Here is a 14762-nt window from a genome sequence, read left to right on the forward strand (position 1 = left end):
CACTAGCTCTCTTAAACCTTTCTCTTTTCCTGGGTGATGTCACGTCTGAGTTTATGATGATGACTCTGGGAGACAATAGTTTGTGAGTTGGGTGGTTGGGTCTGAAAAACTAAAAACCTAAAGGTCAAAATGGAAGTTAAAGTCGACACAGAGAAGAAAAGGGAACATAGTGCAAAAGATGGGTTTCACAGTAATTAGCACTGACTGGGGTCTTGGGTTCAAATTTAAAGGAAAACTATACCCCCCAAACAATGTAGGTCTCTATAAAAAGATATTGCATAAAACAGCTCATATGTAAAATCCTGCTTCATGTAAATAAACCATTTTCATAATAATATACTTTTTGGGGGTATAGTTTTCCTTTAACTGATGGTGCTATGTGGCAATAAGATAAAAGGAGGAAATGTACATATGTTAATTAGCTTGACAAAGAGCCAGGTGGGCTCGAAACGTTGCTCTGTCGTTGTTGCCCTGCATGTGAAAAATAAAGGCTTTTCTTTTAATCGGAATGCTGCCCATTTGAATTTCTTCAAATTTAATTCACCCAATTACATTGGGAGTTATTTTGTGTTTGCATGGGTTTATTGTGATTGCCTTTTACAGCACAAAAAACATTGTCCTAAGTTACTGAGAGGAGTGTAAGTTTTCACTGGTACACGGTTCTTGCTCCTTCATTAACATGCTTATAAAGCCATCGCTGACCTTGTATCGTGTTAAAAACTAGAATTTGATATTGAATACAAATAGGGATTTTGTATGATAATAGCTGTTTGAGGAACCTGGTGGAACTATTATTGCAGCCTCATGTTTATTGCTGCCTTTTCAGCAGAGCAGCTACTGAAAAACCTTGTCTTTTTAAAACAATAATTTGTTTACTAGACATCCTAACATGAGGATTGATTTTGTAGTGAGCTGTGCTGGCACTGCATGGGGTTTATAAAAAGCTTATGATTGAATACAAAAAAATGCATTTTAGATAATTAGATTTTTTTTTGTTCTTCCCATGCATATTGCTCAGAATGAATTTCTTATTTTACAGGACTAGCAACGTCTGAAATAAAAAATGTCTCTTGGAAGAATTCTGCCAAAGATAAGGACACCGTAATAATGGATTCCAGTTTTCCTGTGTTATATATTCACAAATTTAAACAATCTTTGGTGGAGACTGAAATGTAAGCACATAGAATTAATGTCTGTGTTTTTGTTTATTAAAGTAGTGAACTACAGACATGGAACCTGTTATCCAGAATACTCAAAAAAATCCTTTAAACAGTAATTTTGCCTCCAGTAAAGAGCAGTTATATCTTAGCTGGGATCATGTACAAGTATTGTTTTATTATTTCAGAGAAAAATTAAATCATTTTTATAAATTAGAATTTATTTGATTAAAATGTATTCTATGGGAGATGTGCTTTCTGTAATTCTGAGCTTTGTGCATAATGGGTTTCCAGATAATGGATGTTATACCCTAGTAGGTACGAATTATTCTAGTGATTATAAAATATGTAAAGATTTTATCTGCTTGAATCCTTTGTGAAAGATTCGACCGAATACCGAACCGAATCTGAATCCTAATTTGCATATGCAAATTAGAGGTGAGAAGGGGAAAACATTTTTTACTTCCTTGTTTTGTGACTAAAAGTCACACAATTTCCCTCCCTCCCCTAATTTAGCATATGTAAATTCGAATTTGGTTCTGCCAGGCAGATGGATTTGGCCGAATCCTGCTGAAAACGGCTGAATCCCGAACCGAATCCTGAATTTATAATTTATATCATGTATCCTTCCTCTAAGGAGCATGTTTAGCAACCCATATTATGTTTTACTGAGTACGCATGGTACTGATGATAAATCCAAAAGTAAATTGGACTGCTGGAAATCCTTCTTTATTATCCAAATTGTTACCAAATGATAAATCAACCATCCATTAATCATTCTATCAGCCAGGATTGTAATAGACTCTTCTTTATACATTTTCTGGTTTTTTTACCTTGAAGCTCCTTCTTTGGACATCCTAGACTTCTGTGGGTGGGGAGTTCCTCTGGCTTCATTCTAATTAACATGGAAAACTGTGAAGTTGAAGCTAGCTTAAATTTCAGTGGTAAGTTTTATTCTAACTTCTAGTATTCCGTTAAAGCTAATTACTGATGCTTGCTGTAATTTCGCAAGTATGTCAATAAAAGAGCTCTTCTCTATATACCATTGACTAAAGGAGCAGAGCTTTTTATCTCCTAAGGCTTTAGGCACAAATAGTTCTCAGGTATTTTGCGTGAAAGCTCTAGCATTGTTTTTTAGGCAGTTCTCTCACACACCCAAGAGCATTTTCAGGTGTTATAATTTTTTAAAAAGATTTTTATAAAAATGGAATTTTTTGAGTTTAGGACAATGGGACAAGGGCAGTTTGCTGCTGCATTCTTTTAGTAGCTCAAATATATGGCTTTCAAAATGCCCCACAATATACAGGTATTGGACCTGTTATACAGAATGATCGGGACCTGGAGATTTTCAGTTAACGAATGTTTCCGTAATTTGGATCTTCATACCTTAAGTCTACTAGAAAAACAAATAAACATTTAATAAACCCCAAAAGGCTGGTTCTGCCTCCAAGAAGGATTAAAGTGGACCTGTCACCTACACATAAAAAGCTGCATAATGAAAGTCCTTTGCAAATTAAATATGAAACCCCCAAAAAAAATGTCATTAAAACATCCATACCTGTTATAAAGTTGTTTAAATATCTAAACTGTCAATCAAATATTACCTGCCCCGCCTCTATGCCCGTGGCATAGAGGAGGGGCAGTCAATTACTTTCACTTTCCATTCAGCACTTCCTACATTTCACTGCTCTCCTCACATCCCCCCTTCCCTCCTCAGGCTCTATAATTGTTTAGGGCACTGCACATGGACATTAGGTCCCCCATTCTCGTGCATACACAAGATTTTGGGGTGATACACAATTTCCCTTAATAACCGTGTCCACAAAATGGCTGCTGCCTGCTTGATGTGATTGTATAATTCCAAGACAGAAGGAAACAAAATGTAAATAATAAATACAGTGTAAGTAAAGTTTATTTTGCTCAACTAACATGATAGAAAAGAATTTGAAATTATTTTTTAGGGTGACAGGTCCCCTTTAATTATATCTTAATTTGGACCATGTACAAGGTACTGTTTTATTATTACAGAGAAAAAGGAAATCATTTTTAAAAACTTGTATTATTTGGATAAAATGGAGTTTATGGGAGACCGCAATTCCATAATTCAGAGCTTTCTGGATAACGGGTTTCCGGATAAGGGATCCCATACCTGTAATATAATATGCTATTGTCCTTAGATTTGCTCCTCAAATGATTAGCTCCAACATGTGTAAAAGCCCTCTCAAGCAACTAAACTTTGTAATGAAATACAAAACAAGTGTAGCCTCTGGGAAAGCTATTGTACAGCACCATGGAATGAGTTCTATTTGCCATTGGTTTATTAAAGTGAAAATTTAGACAGTGTAGGGTAGAGATGACAATCTGTCTCCTAAACTTTGCGCCCTCCTGCACAAAATTTTAGTTTCTATTTCAAAGAGCACTGGCACAGAGCAGGCGCTCACACAGTGCCAAGACATAAAAAACACACTCTATTGCCACTCAGTTTAGAGGCAGTTCTTATAAGGGTAGTGCATTCATCAGTGGACATGTTTTAGGTCATATTTTTGCAGAAATATTGAAAATTCAAAAGGGTTCACAAACGTTCAACTTTTCAACTTCAATTGCTGTTACAAAACTATATCTACATAATATTTCACTCTGCAGCATAACTGTCTCTAATTATGTTAAATTCCAAAATATTAGTAGTAATATGTTTTTTAAAATATTTTTTATTGTATTGTCATAATTATCAAATTAATTAGCCTTACATCTAAACATTTCTTGAAAGATTATGATAACCTCAGCATCATGTTGGTGGGATCATGTGCACTGGCGAGCAATGTGGACAAAAAGGTATGCTATGTTTAATTTGGTGGATATTAGTTACTATTGTATATCATGGTTGGAAATATATTAATACTTTGCCAATAGTAAAACCTAGAATAGACCATTACAACATTGTGTGCTGGGCTCTAATTTTCTGTATATTAAAATAACACCATATTTTTTGGGTATAGCCTAAAACTGCCATATTTTTCTCTCTTTTTTTGTCAAAATGATTCCAAATTTCTCATTCTATCCGCTTTTATATGTAAATAGGACAGGAAAACAATCTTCTGTTTAGAAAGTGTCATATTACAAGTCTTATTGATTCATATTGTAAACACAGTGTATAGTGTATAAACATGGCATATCTCTTTTTTTCATACCTTAAGTCTACTAGACTTGGGAAATAAACCCAATAGACTGGTTTTGCTTCCAATGATTAATTATATCTTAGTTGGGATCAAGTACAAGTAACTGTTTTATTATTAAGGAGGAAAAGGAAATTATCGGATAATTTGGATTAAATGGATTAAAGGGAGACAGCCTTTCTGTAATTCGCAGCTTTCCAGATAACAGGTTTCTGGATAATGAGTCAAATATACTGCCAAATTGTCCAAATAACCGACACCAGTTGCCAACATTAAGGGGCACATTTATCAAGGGTCGAATTTCGAAGTACAAAAAAAGTTGAAATTCGACCATCGAATTAAAAAACTTCGAATTCAAAGTTTTTTCAGCAAATTTGGCAATCCTGCGATCGAATAAAAATCGAACGATTCGAAGGATTTCAGCGATCGATCTAAGGATTTTTATTCGATGTGTAAAGACTTAGAAAATGGTTGTAGAAGTTCCCCATAGGCTAACATAGCACTTTGGCAGGTTTAATTTGGCGAAGTATTGAAGTCAAAGTTTTTTTTAAGAGACAGTACTTTGTTCATCGAATGGTCGAATATTTGAATAATTTTTACTTCGAATCGAAGTAAATTCAAAGTCATATTATCCTATTCGATGGTCGAAGTATCCAAAAAATTACTTCGAGTTTCGAATTTTTTTACTTCGAAAATTCCCTCGAATTCACTTCGACCCTTGATAAATCTGCCCCTAAGAATTACCTGATTTTCACACTCATCCCACTGCAGGTTTACTGTCTGCTCACTTCAATGTTCAGCAATCAAGTTTCACTCATAGAATTTGATGCACTTACTCTGATGAGATCACAACACCAAGGTGTACAAGCACATAGATCAGTCATCGGCCTCTCCATTGTTTCCAGGTACCATTTTTATTTTCAATAGAATGAATATGGGGCCATCAAACAATGCTTGGAAAATCAGCTTGTGTCTCATTCACCTATCCATACTTTTGGATTGTCAGTCTACATGGTTTCAGATGTACAGGGAAGACTGTCAGATGATAATGATCACTGGTTTAAAAAAGAGGAGATTGTATTTTTCTAGATTTATTTTCTTGTTCCTTACATGCTTTTATGCACATCATATGCAAACTGTAATATAATGGTATGTTTAGCACTGACCTGAGCTGCTTCGGTGTGGTTTTGATATCATATGCTCACTGAGACTGTAAACCGACATCATAATTTATGTTTGCAATATATATATGGTTTTACATACATATGGTACATAGTTTCAATATTTTGTCACTTCCTTCCCATCACTTTTCTCAGTGCCCCATTGCATGCCTCTTCACTTTTATCATTAAGATCTCTCAAATGAGACGTTAACCCCTAAAAACTAATTTGGGTTAAAATGCCATATTTTCTATACTGAACGTGCTTGCACCAGCCTAAAGTTTCATTATCAGTATAACATAAAGGTTGTGCAGTGGTGGTGATCATCATCTTGGATTTTGTAAGGTGTCTCAGTGACACTCTCATACTCAGTGTGGACTTTACAGCTGTTGAGAAGCTAAGCTTAGGGGCTGTTGCAAATCATCAAGCAGAATTGTATATTGTGAGTCTGTCACTAAGCTGAGGTAACTGGCAGCAGCACAAAGCATGTGAAAACAAATATGGGGAGCTGCTGGTAGTATTCTGAGAGACAGATATTCACTGCTAAAGGGCTATGGTCACCATGGGCTGGTACAGAATCTCAAAATATAATGTTCAGCATTTCTAGCCTACTTCCCAGTTAAGCATTAGTTCTCCTTTTGTGTGTTCTTTTTTCCCCCACCACCGCCTTCTTTATTCTACCATAGTAATTATCATGGGCCTCTTTACTAAAGGTTGAATTTCTGTGAAAATGTGAAGAGCGGTTATTTTCCAATAAGATTTTTTTCTCTTTTACTAATTAGTTATATATGTAAAGGCGATGCCAATTACCCATCTGTAGGTAAACTATTTTCGTCTTACTAGCAGGGAATTTCTATAACTTTGTACCATTTTTCACATTTAAACCCAAGCCTTCGTAATGTGTTCATGAACACTTTTTAAAGATGACACTTTTTAAAACTGCATTATACTTAAAAAATATATAATTTTTATTTTCTCTTTTTAGTCACAATTTAATTTGTTTTTTGTTCCTTTTAGTGAGCCTCTGCTATCAACATCTCCACTTTGCATGGAAGCATCAAAAAAGTCTATCAGTCTCAAGACAATTGGTTAGTTAGAAATCATATATGAATTTACAACATCCATACTAAGAAAGAACTACATTGGGTTTTATATTTTCTGATCTTTTACCAGGCTTAGGGAGCAGATGATTTTACTTGGTGAGGGAGGCAGGTGTGTGTCGGGAACACAAGGGTGGCAGCTCGCATAGCACACAGCAGCAAGAATTAGACCATAACCATTTTTAAAAGCCACACCCTTTAAACTCCACCTACCTGAAGATTTGCCTTCATGAGATTTTAAGGAGAACCACAGCAACAGCAAAATATACTCTAACTCTGATAGCCCAAATAACATCATATTAAAGAAAAACTATACTTTCTATTACATAGTGACCTATCAAAGAGTTTTGCCATACCTGTACTGCCGTTTTGATATTGCCCTTTATCTTTTTACTTGAGCCACCATTTTGTGATGGTCTATGTGCTCCCTCTGAGATCACCTGAAAGGAAATAATGCAGCTCTAACTGTAATAGGAAGAAGTGGGAGTAAAAGACAGAACTTAGTCTATTCATTGGCCAATGTAGCCTAGCATGTATGTGTTCCCTTGGTGGGTGGGTGGTGTGTGTGTTAGCCAGAGGGTGGACATTAGTACTTAAAAGGGGTTATTCATCTTAATTTTAGTATGATGTAAAGTTGAATATTCTGAGACAATTTGTAATTGGTTTTCAGCTTTTTATTCAGCAGCTCTCCAGTTTGCAATTTCAGAAACCTGGTTCAGAAACCTAGGGTCCATGCAACCATGCATTGATTTGAATAAGAGACTGGAATATGAATAGTAGATGCCTGAATAGAAAGATGAGCAATAAAATAGCAATAATTATACATTTGTAGCCTTACAGAGTATTTGTTTTTAGATGGGGTCAGTGACCCCCCTATGACAGATGGAAAAAGTCATAAGAAAAAGGCAAATAATTAAAAATAAAAATAATGAAGACCAATTAAAAAGTTGTTTAGAATTGGTCATTCTATAACATACTAAGTGTTAACTTAAAGGTGAACCACCATTTTAATAAAAGAAGCTAAAGTCAAGAATATAGTTTTATTATTTTAGATTCTGCCCAAAAGTGTTGAGAATTTTCAAAGGTGCATTGTGGGGTGCAGAAGCGCTTTATAAGAACATAATATATCCATGGTGTTGGGACCCTCTGGTGATGTTCTAGTAGCACTCACTGCCAGCACAATACACCAATAGGGAAATTGCTAATGCTGTCTCTACAATATAAGATGAAAGACTAGTGAGTCCTGCACATCAAGAATATAATCGTAAACACCACAGACACATTATATACAGTGAGGCAGTGGTAATTATACCAAAGCATATTGTACAGTGCGGGCAATAGATTCTGGCACCCCAAGCTCTACCAAACTCCCTTTCCTAGCAAGGATCAAGTTATTTGGAGCAAGAGGATTGCAGCAATGCCTAACCCATAGGAGGGAAAACGGTGCAGGGACTGCATAAGCCGGGAAGGTTAGACAATAATGCTGCATTATAATGTTTATAAACTTGTGGAGCTGCACCGCCAGTCTTCAAAATTCAACTACACTAGCAACCAAAGCCACGGTATCATTTATGCATGGAGCACACTTTCTGTTATCTACTGAATTCTGTTCTCTTCTTATGTTCTGGTCTGTTTCTCTACTTTCATTTTGTTTTTCACTTCTCTTTAAGGCCTGTTCTTCCTTCTGTTATGTTTTTGCCTACTTTTATCGTATCTACCATTTTTATATTAAAAAAAAAAAAAAGAAACCTTTCCCCCCTTTTTGTTATTATGTTCTCTTTTATAGCTATCTTTTATTTTTCTCTCTTTTTCTTCTCTACACCTTTCCTCCTCTGCTGTTCACTTATGTATTCCTACTCCATTCTTTTCCTTCCTTGCCCTTTTTATTTTTGTAATGCCCGAAGGCGCAGTTGAAGTAAGGACCAAAGAGAAGGCAACAATCCAAGTTCGCGGTACAGAAAAGGGTTTATCAAAGAATGGTCGTAAAACAGGCAGAATGGTCAAGACAGGCAGTACAGATTCAAAGTCGATAACAGGCAAGGTTCAAACACGGATAAGCAAAACAGAATATATCGCACCCAGGAACTATATGAAATAGACCTATAATTGGGCAAGGTCAGGATGGAAATGAGGGTCTTTATAGTCCAGTCTATTGGCGCCAAAATTGACGCGCTGGCGTCAGACGCAGACGCCAGCGTCCCCACGCTGACGCCTTGACGCCGGCGCCCGATTCTGACGCCGGCGTCCGTTCCGTCGCCGGCGACCAATCACAGGGCAAGAAGGAGATGATGCAGGATGATTGCGACCACCCGGAGCCATGTGCAGGGAAGAGGAATCGCCATTTTGGACGCCATCTTGGAGCAGGTCAGTAGACTCCATTACAGTACCCCCTTCCTTAGGGGGGGCCTCAGGACCACCGGGACCAGGACGGGAAGGAAACTGCCTATGAAACCTGCGAACAAGGATGGGGGCATGGACATCCGACTTTTTCACCCAAGAGCATTCCTCGGGACCGAAACCCTTCCATTCGACAAGGTACTGGAGAGCGCCCCTGGAAAAACGAGAGTCCAGAATCCTGCTGACTTCAAATTCTAAATGGTCATCGATAACAACAGGAGCTGTGGAAGAAGAAGAGGGGGAAGACACTGCAGGTTTAAGGAGAGACACATGAAAGGCATTAGGGATCCGCATCTCGGGAGGAAGAAGAAGACGAACTGCCACAGGGTTGATGACCTCGATGATGGGAAGGGACCGATGAATTTGGGGCCAAGCTTAGGAGTGGGAATCTTGAGGCGAATATTCCGTGTAGACAACCAGACCTTGTCACCAGGAGCATAGGGTGGGGCGGCAATTCTCTTCCTGTCGGCAAACTTCTTTTGAGAGGATGAACTCTTTTCCAGATTAGCAGTGGTGGCCTGCCAGATGGCCAGCATATGAGCGGCTTGATCATTAGCAGCAGGAACATTTGTGAGTAAGAGATCCTGAGGGAATGCCAATGGGTTCCGGCCATACACACAGAAGAAAGGAGATTTCTGGGAAGAAGAATGTAAAGAATTGTTATGGGCAAACTCCGCCCAGGGAAGAAGGTCCGACCAGTCGTCTTGACACAAAGACACATGGCAACGAAGAAATTGCTCCAAGGCCTGGTTAACACGTTCAGCGGCACCATTGGACTGGGGATGATAAGAAGAAGAAAATTGAAGAGAGATATTTAAAGCATTACACAGTGACCTCCAAAATTTAGACACAAATTGGGGACCACGGTCGGACACAATTTCTGCTGGGAAGCCATGGAGGCGAAAAATATGTTTAATAAACAGTTCTGAAAGTTCAGGAGCAGAAGGCAGTTTGCGGAGAGGAGTGAAATGAGCCATCTTACTGAATCTGTCGATAACAACCCAAATGACAGTGTGGCCGGAGGAAATGGGCAAATCGACAATAAAGTCCATGGCGAGGTGAGTCCAGGGTCGAGATGGGATGGGCAGTGGAAGAAGAAAACCCTTGGGAGGAGAATGTCCGGATTTGGATACAGCACACGTGGAACATGAGGAGACAAAATCTTTAACGTCCTTTCTTAAGGTTGGCCACCATACTAGACGAGATAAGAGCTCGGTCGTCTTCTGAATTCCAGGATGTCCGGCCTGTTTGGAACTATGAGACTGAGACAAAATAGCAAGACGAAATTCTGGAGGGACAAAAGCAACACCAAGAGGAGTTTCCGCAGGAGCAGAATCTTGAGCGGACAACAATTGGGAGGCACAGGAAGGGAACAAGGCAGCAATAATCTTGATGGAGGGTACCACAGGAATCTTCGGGAATAAAGCTTCTGGATAAGGCATCGGCCTTCCTGTTTCTGGAGCCAGGACGAAAGGTAATGACAAAATTAAAACGGGAAAAGAAAAGTGCCCACCTGGCTTGCCGGGGATTCAGGCGTTTGAGGGTTTGGATGAACTCAAGATTCTTATGGTCGGTAAAAATCGTCACAGGAACCGAAGAACCCTCCAGTAAGTGTCTCCATTCCTCCAAGGCTAATTTGATGGCAAGTAGTTCACGATTCCCCACATCATAGTTCTGTTCTGGGGCAGAAAATTTTTTAGAAAAGAACGCACAAGGATGGAGTTTACCGTCAGAAATGGATCTCTGTGATAAAACTGCTCCAGCTCCGACATCAGAGGCGTCGACTTCCATGAAGAAGGGATGTAGAGGTTCTGGGTGCCGAAGAATTGGAGCGGAAGAAAAGGCCTCTTTGAGGGACTTGAAGGATTCCAGGGCTTGAGAAGACCAGTGTTGAGGTTTGCCCCCCTTACGAATCAGGGCCAGAATTGGAGAAAGTCTGGAAGAAAAATTTTTTATAAACTGTCTGTAATAATTGGCAAAGCCGACAAACCTCTGAATGGCTTTGACACTAGTAGGAAGAGGCCAGTCCAGGATTGCAGACACCTTGGCAGGATCCATCTTGAAACCTAGAGGAGAAATGATATAGCCAAGGAAAGGAATAGACGAGACTTCAAAAGTGCATTTCTCCAATTTAGCAAAGAGATTGTTCTTCCTTAGTCTGGAGAGGACTTCACGTACTTGGGCACGATGTTCCAGAAGATCTTTAGAAAAAACAAGAATGTCATCCAGATAAACGACCACACATAGACCCAACAAATCTCGAAAAATATCATTAACAAACTCCTGGAAGACCGCAGGAGCATTACAGAGACCAAAGGGCATGACCAAATACTCATAATGTCCATCACGGGTATTAAAGGCGGTCTTCCACTCGTCCCCTTCACGGATCCGGATAAGATTGTATGCCCCCCGAAGATCCAGCTTTGTAAAGATATTGGCACCCCTAAGTTGATCAAACAGTTCAGAAATAAGAGGAAGAGGGTACCTGTTTTTAACTGTGATCTTGTTGAGTCCTCTGTAGTCGATGCAGGGCCGCAAACTACCATCCTTTTTCTCAACAAAGAAGAAACCTGCACCGGCAGGGGAGGTGGAAGGACGGATGAATCCTCTCTGAAGATTCTCCTGGATGTATAACTTCATAGCAGAAGAGAGAGTGGGTAGGTGCGGCCCCTGGGGGGCATAGAGCCGGATAGAAGTTCCACTGGGCAATCGTAAGGCCGATGGGGAGGAAGAATCTCAGCAGAAGACTTGTTAAACACATCGGCAAATGCTTGGTATACAGAGGGAAGAGAAGAATTAGAGGACACAGAGGAAATTTTGACAACCGGAACAGTGGGTAGGCAGTTCTGTAAACAAAAAGGACTCCATCTGGAAACTTGCAATGTGGACCAGTCAATGACTGGATTATGTGCACATAACCATGGCAGTCCCAGGACAACCGGAGTGGAAGGGCAATCAATGAGGAGGAAGGATAATCTCTCCAAATGCAAGGTGCCCACCTTAAAAGAAAGTTCCTGAGTAGAATGCGAGACGAAGGCAGACGACAGAGGACGATCATCAATCGCCAGGACACGAAGAGGAACTGCCAAGGGTTGGAGAGGGATGGAATGACGTCTTGCAAAGGATCGATCCATGAAGTTTCCTGCAGCACCGGAATCTAGAAAGGCTTGTGAGGAAAACTTTAAAGAGCCAAACTGGATCTGCACCGGAAGAAGGAAACGTAGAGTAGAAGAATGGGGAGAATGACAAATCCCACCCAGGTAAGTCTCCCCGAGCTTACCTAGGCTTTGGCGTTTCCCGGCTTCACTGGACACTCCTGGGCAAAGTGGGCTTTACCCCCACAGTAAAGGCACAGGCCGGCAGCCCTTCTCCGGAGTTTCTCCTGTTCGGACAGGCGGGCCCGCCCAATCTGCATGGGTTCTTCAGCCGGCAAGGAGGAAGAAGCAGAATCCATAGGAGCAGGAGGAAGCTCAGGGGGAACAGGATTGAAAAGCAGGGGTCTCTGGAAGCGGGGGGCCAAAGAAGGTTGGAACCGGGGGTACCTCTTTGTACGCTCTCGGTCGAGTTCAAGCTGGAACTCCCTCTGCCGGGTATCCACCTTCACCGCCAAGGCCACCAGATCCTCCCACCGAGAAGGAATTTCCCGGGAAACGAGGTCATTCTTAATGCGTATAGCCAAGCCGTTGTAAAAGGCCGCGTGGTAACCATTGTTATTCCAGGAGGTCTCTGCCACCAGGGTACGAAATTCAATGGCATACTCGGGAACTGAGCGAGTGCCTTGTTGAAGCTGGAACAGTCGAGCCGAGGCTGCAGTAGTACGACCAGGAGCGTCAAACACCGTCCGGAGTTCTTGGAGAAAGGCCCCGGCGTTGTCGATCAGCGGGTCTCTCTTCTCCCAAAGGGGAGACGCCCATTCCAGAGCCTTCCCGTGCAGACGGGAGATGACAAAACCAACCTTGGCTTGCTCGGAGACGAACTGGCCTGGCTGCAGAGTGAATTGAATTTCACATTGGTTAATAAAACCACGACAAGCTTTTGGGTCTCCGCTGAAAAGAGGTGGAGCGGGAACACGAGGTTCAGACACCTGGAGAGGAGCAGGAATGGCAGGAACAGGCACAGCCGCAGGAGCCGCTGGAGACATGGCAGTCAATTTCTCCAGGATAACATCAATTGCCTGGCCAATTTGAGACTGCTGGGCTTCATAGGATTTCATGCGAGAAGCCAATCCCCGAATGGCCCCTCCGACATCGAGGGGTACTTGGGCCTCCTCCGAGGGGTCCATGGCCCAATTATACTGTAATGCCCGAAGGCGCAGTTGAAGTAAGGACCAAAGAGAAGGCAACAATCCAAGTTCGCGGTACAGAAAAGGGTTTATCAAAGAATGGTCGTAAAACAGGCAGAATGGTCAAGACAGGCAGTACAGATTCAAAGTCGATAACAGGCAAGGTTCAAACACGGATAAGCAAAACAGAATATATCGCACCCAGGAACTATATGAAATAGACCTATAATTGGGCAAGGTCAGGATGGAAATGAGGGTCTTTATAGTCCAGTCTATTGGCGCCAAAATTGACGCGCTGGCGTCAGACGCAGACGCCAGCGTCCCCACGCTGACGCCTTGACGCCGGCGCCCGATTCTGACGCCGGCGTCCGTTCCGTCGCCGGCGACCAATCACAGGGCAAGAAGGAGATGATGCAGGATGATTGCGACCACCCGGAGCCATGTGCAGGGAAGAGGAATCGCCATTTTGGACGCCATCTTGGAGCAGGTCAGTAGACTCCATTACAATTTTATATCCTCTTCCTTTTTTTCCTCCCACTCTCCAGAACTCTTTTCATTTTCACCCTACTTCCTCCTCAGGAGTCATTGTTTTGTTACTCTCCCTACAATTTAATTTTTTTCTTTCCACTCTTTCTCACCTTTATCTCTCACTCTGTTGTCTCTCTGATACCTCATTTTTCCTTCCCTGGCACACAGGGAGATTTGTTGCTCGTGGTAGCTCAGATTTTTGGCATCCTTTCCCTGAAGCATGGTAGACTTCAGGTGCACCAGGATGTCACTAACCCAACGCATTTCATTTCTTCAGATACCTCCTACAGGCTAGTGACATCATCCTGATGTACCTGAAGTCTACCACGCTGCAGGGAAAGGACGCCAGAACTCGCTTACCGTATACACAGTATAGGGTACAATCTTCAAGTTTCGTGTTTTTTTGTAAAAAAAAAATGCTGGACAGTGGTTAATGCATGATTATGACCAAAATAACTAGGTTATTGGGAAAAAACTTTCATAATAGCACAAGCCAAAGTACACTTAGAAACTACTGTAGGACAGGGCATCAGAACAGATCAAAAGGGCCCCCAGTAAATATGTAGGGAACATCTCGCACAACACGTGCACCCACTTACGGTGATTTACTATTCAGGACACACACGTGTGTATATATATATATATATATATATATATATATATCTTTAGCTTGCCTTATATAGCTTTTTTTCTGCCACCCTTGCTTTCTTTACTTGTGTTAAGCTGAAAAATTGACATTTCTTTAGACAGCTCTGCACTTGGTCAGTATTGTGTTGCCATCCTAGCAGCTTCTGCTGTACTTCAGCGCACAAATTGGGCAATTGGGGAGCCATCCCAGAATTGGACAAACAGCAGCATATTCAGTTAGCTGTCTAACCTGAAGTGACTCCCTGATTTGCAATAGCATGGATATTGATTAGAGAACCATCTGTTATATTACAGGGGATTATCAGGATATTATTTTC

At 41.0% G+C, this 14762-nt stretch overlaps 1 protein-coding gene across 2 annotated transcripts in view; it reads left to right on the forward strand.

Moving 5' to 3' along the window:
* The window catches only part of wdr27.L (WD repeat domain 27 L homeolog), a 119934-nt gene that overhangs the window by 26544 nt on the left and 78628 nt on the right, over positions 1 to 14762 (forward strand). For both annotated transcript variants that reach the window (XM_041562748.1, XM_041562749.1), the window contains exons 9-13: positions 1040 to 1172; positions 1998 to 2101; positions 3925 to 3989; positions 5102 to 5235; positions 6508 to 6578. In XM_041562748.1, coding sequence (XP_041418682.1) covers positions 1040 to 1172; positions 1998 to 2101; positions 3925 to 3989; positions 5102 to 5235; positions 6508 to 6578 — 507 coding nt within the window. The remainder of the gene's footprint in view (positions 1 to 1039; positions 1173 to 1997; positions 2102 to 3924; positions 3990 to 5101; positions 5236 to 6507; positions 6579 to 14762) is intronic.

Source organism: Xenopus laevis, chromosome 5L (genome assembly GCF_017654675.1).
Source record: "Xenopus laevis strain J_2021 chromosome 5L, Xenopus_laevis_v10.1, whole genome shotgun sequence".
Classification (NCBI taxonomy): Eukaryota; Metazoa; Chordata; class Amphibia; order Anura; family Pipidae; genus Xenopus; species Xenopus laevis.